This window comes from Uncinocarpus reesii, genomic scaffold, assembly GCF_000003515.1.
Source record: "Uncinocarpus reesii 1704 scaffold_1 genomic scaffold, whole genome shotgun sequence".
NCBI lineage: Eukaryota > Fungi > Ascomycota > Eurotiomycetes > Onygenales > Onygenaceae > Uncinocarpus > Uncinocarpus reesii.
The window spans coordinates 2,867,122-2,878,801 of NW_003052500.1; the positions used below are offsets into that span (position 1 = coordinate 2,867,122).

The window sequence follows — 11,680 nt, forward strand, 5'->3', positions numbered from 1 at the left end:
TCACTCCAGCTGGCGGCGCTTCATCAGAGCAAACTCTTCACCCACTATCAGCGTGCGCAATGGAAGCAGACTGGGATGAAGTCTCGCAAATCGCTGTCCCCCCTCCGGGACCACATATCCTACCTACTGTCGCATCCACCATAGCTTTCGACGATTCACAAGAGCTACTATGGGTGGGGAACGACTTTGTGAGTTGCTTTGAGCTTTTGTTTCTATTGCCGCTTTGACATTGGTGCCCATGCAGCATCATGCTTGGTTCTTGCAGCTTCTGATGGCTGGATAATTTCAGGGTCGAGTGATGTCGTTCTACGGCCCAGAGCTACAACGGTATACCTCCGTAAAGGCCCATCCCTCCGAAGGCCCCGTCCGGCAGTTTCTTTTTCACGACAGAGGCGTAATTTCGCTATCATCAAAAAGCGTTCATCTGATTTCGCGCCGTGGGTTGACACAATGGCATATTTCGCACCCGGAGATGACCGAATTGCGATGCATGAGTTTTACGGCACAGCCGCACAAAATCATCGTTGCTGGTCTACAACCTGCGATGTACATTATTGATATTGAAAAGGGAACCATTGTGGATCAATTATCGACGGATTACCGCTATACGATCATGAAGAAGAGCAGATACCTATGCGCCGCCACCGATACCGGTTCCGTAAATGCCTTGAGCCTGTCAGATTTCACTGTTGTCAAGAGCTGGAAGGCCCATGGAGCTGTGATAAATGATATGGATGCTCGGAACGACTTTCTCGTGACTTGCGGTTTTTCCGTCCGTCACCTTGGGTCGCCCATCGTGGATCCTCTTGCTAATGTCTATGATCTGAAAACCCTCATGCCTCTGCCGCCAATTCCGTTTCATGCGGGTGCAGCTTTTGTGCGGATGCATCCGAGATTGCAAACTACCAGTTTCATCGCTTCGCAAACTGGCCAACTGCAGGTCGTTGATCTCATGAATCCAAATACGATCAATCTCCGCCAGGCAAACGTCGCGTTTATGCTTGGCCTCGAAATATCACCCTCCGGAGAGGCACTGGCTATCATTGATGCTGAATGTTCTATTCACCTTTGGGGTTCTCCGTCAAAAATTCATTTCAACGAACTTAGCAAAGACACCGAATTCGCCGACGTCGCCGCACGCTCCTCGATACTCGATTGGTCCAATGATACACCCCTCAATGTTATTGGTATGCCATACTATCATGACCGTCTTCTCTCAGCTTGGCCGAGCCACTTAGTCTTTGAACTTGGAAATTCCCCGCCGCCCATTGATCCATCTATCCTCCCCTATCTCAGAGCCAATGAACTCGGTCAATATGCACCAAATCCACGCAAGAAACGGAGGTACCAGGTAGAAAATACTCGTATGCAGTTCAGCACGGAGATTGCTTTAGCGGCACCAAAATTCTTGAGTGAGAAAGCGAGAGAGGCTCCTAGTTCTAAGCCCGAAGCTGCACAGGAAGCTGTTGGCGCTCTGCAAGGGTTGAAAATCAACGGTGAAATGAAAGAAGATCCACTCCTAAAATACAGTAATGTGGAAATTAAATACAGCAAATTTGGAGTCGATGATTTTGATTTCAGGTACGTTTGCGTTTAGTACATTTGTTATCATCAAAGCTGATCTTCTGGACAGATATTACAACAAAACCAAATTCTCGGGCCTTGAAACGCACATCGCGAATTCATTTACAAACTCTCTCCTCCAGCTTCTCAAATTCATTCCACTAGTCAGAAATCTGGCCCTTCATCATGTTTCGACCAACTGCCTTTGTGAAAATTGTCTCCTCTGTGAAATGGGCTTTTTATTTGACATGCTTGATAAAGCGCAGGGACAAAACTGCCAAGCTACTAACCTTTTGAAGACCTTCAGCAGTTTCAGAGAAGCTGCAAACTTGGGCCTACTGGAAGAGAGTTTGAGCAACAAGTCGTTGTCGACAACGATTCAATCAGTTCACCGATTTTTTCTCAATCAGATATCCCATGATTATCGGACGATATACCCGAATTCGGATGTTTTAGACCACAATTTAAGTACTGCTGCTGTTGAGTCTATATGTTGCATGTTTTGTCGCAATGAAATTGTCCGCGCCGGGAACGCTTTTGTGACGGAACTAATTTACCCACCTGTCGACCCTAAACAAGGACTTCGCAACCCGGCTTGTCGATTCTCAAACATTCTTCGCTCAAGCATTGAACGCGAAACCCAAAATCGAGGTTGGTGCAGCACGTGTCGCCGATATCAGCAAGTTTCTATCCGAAAAACAGTACAACGAATGCCGTTGGTTTTGATGCTCAACGCAGCCATCACTAACCCCATGTACCGCAGATTTTGGTCTATTCCAGGCTGGCTACCGGAGAAAATTGGGGTTATGATTGAAGACAACCAAATTCAGTGTTACGAAGGAGATCAGCTGCGAATCCGCCAACAAAATAATTTCGAAGGCTTGGTGGTATATGAGCTAGTCGGTTTAGTGGTAGAGATCGATGTCGTGGAGCAGAAGAAACCGCATCTGGTCTCGTTCATCGACACCTCTATCTCTGCTCGTGAGCCAACCAAGAAGAGTAGCTGGCATCTTTTTAATGATTTTTTGGTTGCCGAGGTGAGCAAAGAAGAGGTGTTTTCGTTCAATCAGACCTGGAAATCTCCCTGCACGATTGCCTATCAGATATCTACTGGTCGACACGGCCTAGACGACAGCTGGAAAAAGGAGTTGGATACTACTCTTCTGTATTATGAGTGGTCTTTGAAGTAAGGAAAATTTCATTAAATACGCGCATCTCATAGTGCTAACAGCCGTACAGCAACCGCCGACCAACCGACAAGTGCCAAATTCTCAAGTCGGAAGAAAAGCCTGTCGCGGGTACACCAATCGCTCTCGATACCGAATTCGTAGATCTCGAGAAAGCAGAGATCGAAGTGAAAGCGGACGGCACCCAAGAAATGATCAGGCCCAGCAAAAGCGGCCTGGCCCGTGTCTCCGTTATTAGAGGTTCCGGAAATGACGAAGGCGTTCCGTTCATCGACGACTATATCACAATCAAGGACCCGATTGTCGATTATGTAACCCAGTACTCTGGAATCAAGCCAGGAGATCTCGACCCACGAACTAGCCGGCATAATCTTGTCGCTCTGAAAGTAGCGTATAAGAAGCTCTGGCTTCTATTAAACCTGGGCTGCGTTTTTGTTGGCCACGGGTTGGCATCCGACTTCAGGAAAATCAATATACAAGTTCCTAAAAACCAGACAATTGATACCCAGTATTTATTTTTCCATCCGGAGAAAAGTCGTCGGCTCAGTCTGCGCTATCTTGCCTGGGCGGTATTTAAAGAATACATCCAGGAGGAAACCACAACCTCAACATCAGTCACTAGTACCACGACAAACCCCAACGCCGCTGAAGCGGCTAACTCAACTACTACTACCACGACCACGACTACAACAACAACAACACCACCAGAAGGGCACGACTCGATCGAAGATGCGCGCATGGCTCTTCGTCTTTGGAAGAAATTCAAAGAATACGAAGATGCAGGTATAGTTAACCAAGTTCTGGAAGAGATCTTCCGCGAAGGCGTCAAAGTTGGTTTCCGTCCGCCGCCTCGACGCTCAACCACACCTAATGCCAATAACAACAATAACAACAGCAACGGGGCAAACCCAAATGGCCTCTCTACCCCTATTTCAGCGACTGCATCCCGCCTTCCACATAGTGGAAGGAATACACCGGATTTTATTATTCCGGTTTCGGCATCAACAGCCGTGTCGGCGGCTGGTGTTCCGGCTGGAGGTGGAAGTTCGAATGGAAGTATCAGCGGAAGCACCCCCTCAACTCCCCGGCCGGCGTTCCGAAGATCTACGGCCTTGACGCCGAGTAACGGAAGTTTTGGGGGAACGAAGGGGATAACCTTTGGTGGCAGCCCAATGCGCTAAAGCCGTTTGATGAATATTTGTCATGATGAAAACATGATGTTTTCGAGGCATGTCCAATTTTTGATATATATGACCTACCAGTTCTACAGGATCTGGATGTTTGTCGGAAATGATGCCAGGTACTTTACCGGATTGTGTTAGATATTGATTTGAAGTTGATATGTCCGCTATCAGCCTGTCAATGATATGTTGAAGTGACATGAACATGGAGGTGAGAGGGCTGAAAGGAAAGCATAGCTAGTAAATTCAGGGAAAAAATTGAAATACAAGTTGCGATAATTATATTTATCTTCATGCCGTTCGTCATCAATCACAGTTCTCGTTGGTCTTCATACATGACCGATCAGCGGTATCTCGCAAACTGATCACCTGTAACTATATGTAGTAAATACGCATGACGTTCCCATCCCTCTAGAGCGATGCCAAACTCGCGCTCAAGACGCCTCCAGCATTGACCAACGTCGTAACAATATCTTGACTAACGGGTCTATCGACACCAAGAATCATCAAAGCCTCTGTATTGGTGCCGTTCCCACTATGATCATACAACTTTTGACCTTGTTCCCTGGCCGCATCCTCTTCAAGCAACTTTTTCGACACTGGGGCCACACTCATGAAATTTATATTAACACCCCCCTTGCCGAGAATACTTCCCACAACTCCAATTTTCCCTGGTGAGTCATAGTTGTGGCAGATCAGAAGCCTGCCCTCCGGAACAAAAGATGTAGCGAAGCGGCCAAGACGTGATATAACAATCTGGGAACCAGAACAGGTTCCGGAGATTATTTGCTGATGTGGGTTATGGCGAGGTCTTTGAGCTTCTGGAGCTCCAGGTGCTCTGGATGGTGCTCGAGAAGGTGGCCTGGCCACGAGAGTGACTAGGGAGGAGTACGAATGGGTAGAAGGATCACGAGAATGTTTTTCGTTTATCACAATGCCCCGCTCCCGGGCCACGAATTCGGCATTGACGATGCTTACATTCGTACTGCTGATAGGGCTCACGAGGCCCTTCACTAGAGCAGCAAAAAGTGGCTTCGTGTTGTTCACACCGGAAAGTTCGCCTTCATATATTAGATCAAATGCGTTCCGATTGGCGTCAAAAGAAGTGGATGAACTGTAGTGCTGGGTATATAAACTGCCCATCTTTTCCACTAGGCGGACGAACGGTTCCAGCCTTTTATATTCGTCCGGAAGAATCAACGGAGCATTGACAGCGCTACGGGGAAGTGCTCCCCCTAGAATTTGGAGTACCTGTTCACAAACGTCAATCGAAACGTTTTCCTGTGCTTCTATGGTTGAGGCACCGAGATGAGGAGTGGCAACCACATTGGGATGTGCGATAAGGTTGGCGGCAAATGAATCTTGGGTCGGCGGCTCTGAAGTGAACACATCTATACCAGCACCTGCGATATGCCCGGATTCAAGAGCCTCCAGCAAGGCAACTTTCATCAATGGGTACCTCCGCGAGCAACATTGAGTATCCGGGCACCGGGGTTTCATCTGCGCGAGCTCGGGCAATGGGATATCCATGCCCTTGGTTGATGCAATTAGTGGAGTGGTGGATCGTAAGGAAGTTGGACGGTTGGCAACAGCTCAGTGAGAGAGGATGTTAAAACAACAGACGCAGAAGCAGCCACGGCCTCAGAAGCATAAGGGTCCAGGGCATTTACGTTCATTCCAAGCCCTTTGGCCAATCTAGCAACAATCATACCCACTATTGAGAACCGTGTCATTAGAAACTCTCCATAGTCAAGACGCATAACTAGTTATGGGTTTCGTACCTTTTCCAAGCCCAATAATTCCCAAAGTTTTCCCTTTGACCTCAACGCCGACAAACTTGCTTCTTTCCCACTTGCCCTCCTTGAGGCTAGAGCAGGCATGGGGAATTTTCCTAGCCATGGATAGCATCAATGCAATTGTATGCTCTGCGGCTGCGCCAATGTTCCCAGATGGAGAATTCACCACCACGATCCCAAGCTTTGTAGCAGTGTCAACATCTAATGAATTGCGTATCAGTAATTACCTACATAATGGAATTGATAGTTTAAGCAACTGGACTTACCAACATTATCTACTCCCACTCCTGCTCTCGCAACAACCCTCAGGTTCTTTGCCGCCTGCAGGACCTCGTGTGTTACTTTCGTCTCTGAACGAACCACCAGGGCATCATAGTCTGGTATGATCTTTAGCAGCTCATCAGGTGGGAGCCCTCTTCTTTCGTCAACGTCCGCATTGGCTCGAAGAAGTGTTAGGCCATCTGGAGACAGCTTTTCCGGAACCAGCACTCTTGGAAGGGGGCTGGAAGGTTTGGGTAGAGCCATCTTGTCAATATAAGGCAATGGTGGGCTAGGTCGAAATTCCCGCTTCGTTAGAATTGCGAAGAGAATCGTGAGATAGAAAGTAATCCAGCTAGCTTTTCAGAGAGTGACATGAAGAATGAGACGGTGCGGGAAAGCAGCATATATGCCATCCTGCCACCAACCTCTGGGTGCAAAGGAGGAGGGGGTCGGGAAGGCTTCACCTTCACCAGAGAAGCGGGAGAGGGACAGCGCAGTCACTGCATGCTCCCCCAAAAAGCAAATGCGGCCAGTCAGACGAATGCTCCAGACGGGTCCCGGTGCATCTCAGAAAGCACAGCGTCTCTGCAACCGGCGAAATCGCAATGCTGCGCCTGCAGAGCCCAAGTGGCCATGGGAAACCACGCTTCGTCGTTCCCCTCCAGTCAGAAACTGGAGATCAGCGAGCAGCAAAGCACCAACGATATCAAAGAGAATATAGTTACTACTTGATCATGCTCGAATAATGCTTGCAAGTAAGCGCCATGGGCTTGCTCGCAACTAGAGGCCCAGGATCGGAACTCATGTCGAGACCAGGCCTGTGGATTGATGGATTGAAATCCCAAATCCGGGGTTGAAGCTTGTGCGCGCTGCAAGGTTCAGCCACCAATGCAGAGTGAAACATAAACAGCGCCGATATCGTGGCATTGCGCAGAGACACTGATTGATCATCTGTCGAGGTGCATGAGATGGCGCGAAAGGAGTCATCTTGCTTTCGGTGAAGGATGTTCTGATTTGAAATTCGCGATATGCAACCCAAAATCCTCTCAGTTGCCCGTTGAGCAGCTGGCCATGATGCTATTTTAGTCACTTTACAGTTTACCACAGATCGCTAACTTATATATGGGATGACAGACAAAGATTGCTCCCGGCTCCAATCGCCCTAGACTCTAGTACTCCATCGATGCCTCAAACAGTTTTCGCAATTCCTCCTTTTCAGTTTCGAGTTCCTTGCTCAAAGTTGGCGCAAGGTCCAGCACTCGCTTCTGAGGTATCGTCCCCTCAACTAACATGTCAATATGGGATTTATTGAACCCCAAATCCTTGAGTCCCCGTGGTTGATCGCCCAACTTGATCAAAAACTCTGCAATCGCTTCACCAAGAACCTCTCCAGCGCTTTCGCGCTTCACGTTTGAGATATCTTTGCCGAATATTTCCGCCGCGGCCAGGTGGCGATCGGGGTTACTTGCAGCTGTGAACCGGAAAACAGCTGGAGCAGAAACGGCCACAGACACGCCGTGCGGAATGATGTCGTGGTCCACTTCATATCCCTTGTGTTTATATCCAGGATTCTGTCCTGATATAGGATAACTCATTCCGTGGCACAGATGTACACCAGCATTTCCAAAGCCGACTCCAGCTAAAGTCGCGGCGAGAAGCATCTGGCTCTGAGCTTCGTGGTCCTCTGGGTCTTTGACAGCACGTGGGAGATATTTGACCGTACTCTTCAAGGACTGGAGTGAGAAAATATCCGAAATTGGGTTGGCCCCTTGGTAGGCTGGCCGGTTAATGGGGTTAGTTGGTCGAGGAGTGCGTTCATTGAATGGAATTGCCGTCCACGATTCAAGAGAATGGCAGAGGACATCGAGGCCTGAAGCAGCATGCACAGCTGATGGCATCGTTCTCGTATTCAGAGGGTCGCAGATACCCAGAGTTGGCTTCATATTTCGGTGCGCAACGCCCGTCTTTGCTTTCTTATCCACAAGGTCGAAAATTGCGGTTCCGGTAGTTTCAGCTCCCGTTCCGGCGGTTGTTGGAATAGCGATGAGCGGTTTCAGCGTTCTAGCGATTGGAAGACCTTTGCCGAGGGGAGCATTTACAAAGTCAAGAAAGTCTGCTTCGGGGTATACGCAGTACAAATTCATAAGCTTGCAGGTGTCGATGACAGATCCACCGCCTATCTCTCGGCGTTAGCAATAGTTATAGTTCCACTGTATATCAGGCCCAAGCTTACCCACAGCCAGGAACGCATCGGCGTTGTATGGTTTAGCGAAAGCAATGGCATCCTTCACTCTAGAGATACGCGTTAGCTCCCAGTATACCACAGTCTAGCTACGCCCAATTCAAACTCACGAATAATCCTTCGGCTCTACTCTCACTTTATCATAAACTGTGAATTGGATCCCCTCCTTGCTCAGCCCCTCAATCGCATTCTTCATCGCATCCAGCTTTGCCACATTTCGATCCGTGACCACCATCACCTTCTTTACGCCCAAGTTCGTAAAATCCATGCCCACTTCCTTGGTTGCGCCGGGCCCAAAGCGGATGCTGGACGCTGCCATTTCGAACGCATATTCTTTCTGCTGGGATGGGTCAATCGGGGTTGCCATGTGCCGCGCATATCTCGTTATGGAGGACGCGGACGGCTGATGATGGTGGTGATGTGCAGGGTTCGAATGGCAGGGACAGCTGGGAGGGTGGGTATATTGGACGGTGCGGAGCAGATTGAATGCTCTCGTCGCCGCTGTCGGAGCGACCCGAATTGCGGGTAGGACCATTGTGATGGGAGCGGAGAGGATACGCTGGTTATCGGATTGCAAAACTGCTTCAATTCGATTGAATCCAAGAAGAAAGGAAGAGTGAGGCCGTCTGGGATGAAAGTGGTCGTCGCGGGCGCTCTTCGGCTGTGCGGGGACAGCGGGCGGCTGCGGGGGAATGGGCGAGCGATAGCCGCGGTGCCTCCCTGGCGCCCTCCATTATCATTGGGGAGCAGTGCCGACGAGATCGCTAAACAACGCCGGGTACTCTGGGGTCAAGCAGCCGACGTCGATATCGGATGGACGGCGAGCAGCCAACGTGGTGACTGGAGGCGGTTACTGAGGGGACCTTCCTCGACGCCTAAGATGCCATTTCTGGCCTTAACCGGGATCAGGGAACAAGTTTGACTAACAAAGTCTGAGCAGCGAACGAACTGAAGTCAAATGCTGCGCTATCTAACGGCAGTATGAGGAAAATCGATACTGCCATCAATAAAGAAAAGCACCTTGCGTTGCAGTGCCTAACTATTAACTGGCTATGGAGATCAACATGACCCAGATTGTTGCTCTATCAACGTCATGATCATCGACATGAACTTTTCGTCTGATATCAGACTTGCTTTTGGTGCCACAAATCATCAAAGAACCAGTCGATGTTTACTTCATGGTGATCTCCTCATGGGCAATCGTCCCGCGGGATCTGCTGGGCAACCCATCTGCATGAGAATCATGACTGGGTTTTAACGCAAGAACCAGCCGGCTACTGGGACGCAGTGTTTCCATCAGCTGTTCACAAAGAGATACCTCACAGGGCTGAAACAAGGGACGACAGTTCTGCAGAATATTCATATTGTTCTGGTGCAGCATCATATTCATGACCGTGCATGAATATGAACTCGTGGCAGTGTGCAGCTATATTGACGACGTGCATGAATATCCTTCACACATATCCCAGATACCAGCTCCCTTCTTGACCCCAATCATTGCCAACAGTCCCTGTATAAAAACCGCCAGGAAGGGCCTGCCAGAACCTGCAAAACGAATTCAGTTCCCCCACGCGAAGCAGAAGCCCGTGTCTCTTCCAAATCCTTTCCTACCCGCTCACTTTTGATCCGCATCAAGGGCCAAAACTCCCCCCGAAAAGCAAGCACAATGAAGCCGATATCTATCCTTCCCGCCCTCCTGATGGCGCTCACCACGACCACGACCACGGCCGCCCCCGCCTCCGCCTCCGCCCCCGTTCCCCAGTGCAGCGCCAGTCCCGCCACTCCCACTGCCAATCCCATCCGTCCTACCGACACGCTTCAGCCGGTGGGATGCAAGGCTCGGGCTCAAGTTTGTAGCCTTAAGATGAAATGCTGTCCGGGACTCACGTGTCGTAGGGTCATGGTAAAGAGCCTAACCTAGCACCTCCCCCCCCCACCTTATGTGCTTTTCATTTTGCTAACAGCGCCGATGTCGTGGGTAAAACAGGCGTTCAGCTTTTGTTCTGAGACAAAGTTCACGAGCCCGCTCAAAGTCTCCACCAACGTGTCAACCTAGGGTACTTTTTGCTGTTTTCTTTGGACGGGTTTTGCTTTAAAGGAATGGGCTGTAGTCAGGGGAATGGATGTTTTTACCTGTTATGGTGGTTAATAGAGAGTACATTATAACCTTTCGATTATCGCAATATCTGGCTATAAAGACCCATCACATGCTGTAGGATTTCAAATGAGTGGAAAAGAAGAGACTACCCGGATATTGTCATCTGTATATGTATTCAGGTACGTATACCGGTCCCTAAAGGCCGAGTCAAGCGTGGAATACACCCTGCCACCCTCGTTACCAATCAACGAGGGGGCGCTAGGAAGAGCCGAAAGAAGAATCACATATCCATCAATTCATGAAATCTGCCTGCTTCATTGATCACTGGGGCCCAAGAAAATAACTTAAAAATCCTCTGGGGTTTCCAAATCTGCCAGTTTATTGCTCAAGAACCTTCCGAGAGCCGCAGATTTCGACTCTAGCGCAAGTAAAATCGTGGATGGTGAGTTAAGATTCAAACTAGCCAGTCTTTCGAGGTCGCTAGTTCTGTCAATTTCCCACTGGGCGCGGAGCGACTTGTCAGCGTCTTCGTTGGCTGCTTTATTGGAAGCAGCAATGCGTGCAGACAGCTGGGTGATGGAAAGAGAGCCGCCAGGAGCTGGGGCTGATGAGGCAAGCTTCCCGGCTTGTTCATAGGCAGAGCCACTGAGATGGTCATGAGCTGTCGGGAAAGAGTCGACTGGTCTGAGGGTTCGCTCGATGTCGCTCGCGGCGGAGCTCGTTAAGACGGGGCGTCGACTGCTGGTGTTTGAAGGCGATGACACGGCGTTACGATCAATCCGTGTTGGCCCAACTACGGCCAAAAGGACCTTGTCTGCAATCTTCGTTACCACCGCGACATGCCCTTCCTGCTCGAAAATAATGCTGCCGACATCTCCTAGTGGTATCGACGAAGTCGTTACGAACGATGAAGGGTGGTTTGCGGGGTTGACGGCTGTTAAGTTTCCCTGAGAGTGGCTAACGGCATACGCTTTGTAGGCGGCTCCATATGTTGCACACAGGCCCCTGATTTGGCGCTGGGAAAGAGTAGAGGCATGAGCAAAAATGGCTCCATTAGTGGCGAATATACTGGATAGAAGAGCGATCACGGTTAAAATTCACAATTCCTGTCGCAACAGATGATCTTCAAGATTATGATCACGGGAGGACTTACAAGATCGATGTGATTTCCGGTGGAGACAGATTATCTTCCAACAGATCTGTCAACGCTAGCGTATCTAGCATTTTAATGTCGGACAACATTGCTGGGCCCATTTCGCAGACGCTGCTCTCCAAGTCGGAGTCAGTCTCGGTACCATCCGGGTTACTCGCCCAGTCCCTGAGGAGCGGGGGCTTTCGGGCCGTGTCGACGG

General features: G+C 49.6%; 5 protein-coding genes across 5 annotated transcripts; 2 read left to right on the top strand and 3 right to left on the bottom strand.

Moving 5' to 3' along the window:
* Positions 1–59: 59 nt before the first annotated feature.
* UREG_01170 (uncharacterized protein) lies at positions 60–3,931 on the top strand (the record flags this gene model as incomplete). The annotated part of the gene is made up of 4 exons (XM_002541608.1): positions 60–188; positions 290–1,581; positions 1,634–2,749; positions 2,803–3,931. The coding sequence occupies 4 exons, from the start codon at positions 60–62 to the stop codon at positions 3,929–3,931; spliced, it is 3,666 nt and encodes a 1,221-aa protein (XP_002541654.1).
* Positions 3,932–4,342: 411 nt separating this feature from the next.
* On the bottom strand, positions 4,343–6,252 carry UREG_01171 (uncharacterized protein; the record flags this gene model as incomplete). The annotated part of the gene is given in 4 exon segments (XM_002541609.1): positions 4,343–5,523; positions 5,643–5,693; positions 5,713–5,928; positions 5,994–6,252. The coding sequence occupies 4 exon segments, from the start codon at positions 6,250–6,252 to the stop codon at positions 4,343–4,345; spliced, it is 1,707 nt and encodes a 568-aa protein (XP_002541655.1).
* A 905-nt stretch (positions 6,253–7,157) lies between these two features.
* UREG_01172 (Fe-containing alcohol dehydrogenase 1) lies at positions 7,158–8,765 on the bottom strand (the record flags this gene model as incomplete). Its single annotated transcript, XM_002541610.1, has 3 exons — positions 7,158–8,164; positions 8,222–8,280; positions 8,341–8,765. 3 exons carry the CDS (start codon positions 8,763–8,765, stop codon positions 7,158–7,160), a joined length of 1,491 nt encoding a protein of 496 aa, XP_002541656.1.
* Positions 8,766–9,896: 1,131 nt separating this feature from the next.
* Positions 9,897–10,286, top strand: UREG_01173 (uncharacterized protein; the record flags this gene model as incomplete). The annotated part of the gene is made up of 2 exons (XM_002541611.1): positions 9,897–10,133; positions 10,218–10,286. The coding sequence occupies 2 exons, from the start codon at positions 9,897–9,899 to the stop codon at positions 10,284–10,286; spliced, it is 306 nt and encodes a 101-aa protein (XP_002541657.1).
* A 386-nt stretch (positions 10,287–10,672) lies between these two features.
* UREG_01174 (uncharacterized protein) lies at positions 10,673–11,582 on the bottom strand (the record flags this gene model as incomplete). The annotated part of the gene is made up of 2 exons (XM_002541612.1): positions 10,673–11,396; positions 11,482–11,582. The coding sequence occupies 2 exons, from the start codon at positions 11,580–11,582 to the stop codon at positions 10,673–10,675; spliced, it is 825 nt and encodes a 274-aa protein (XP_002541658.1).
* Positions 11,583–11,680: the final 98 nt, after the last annotated feature.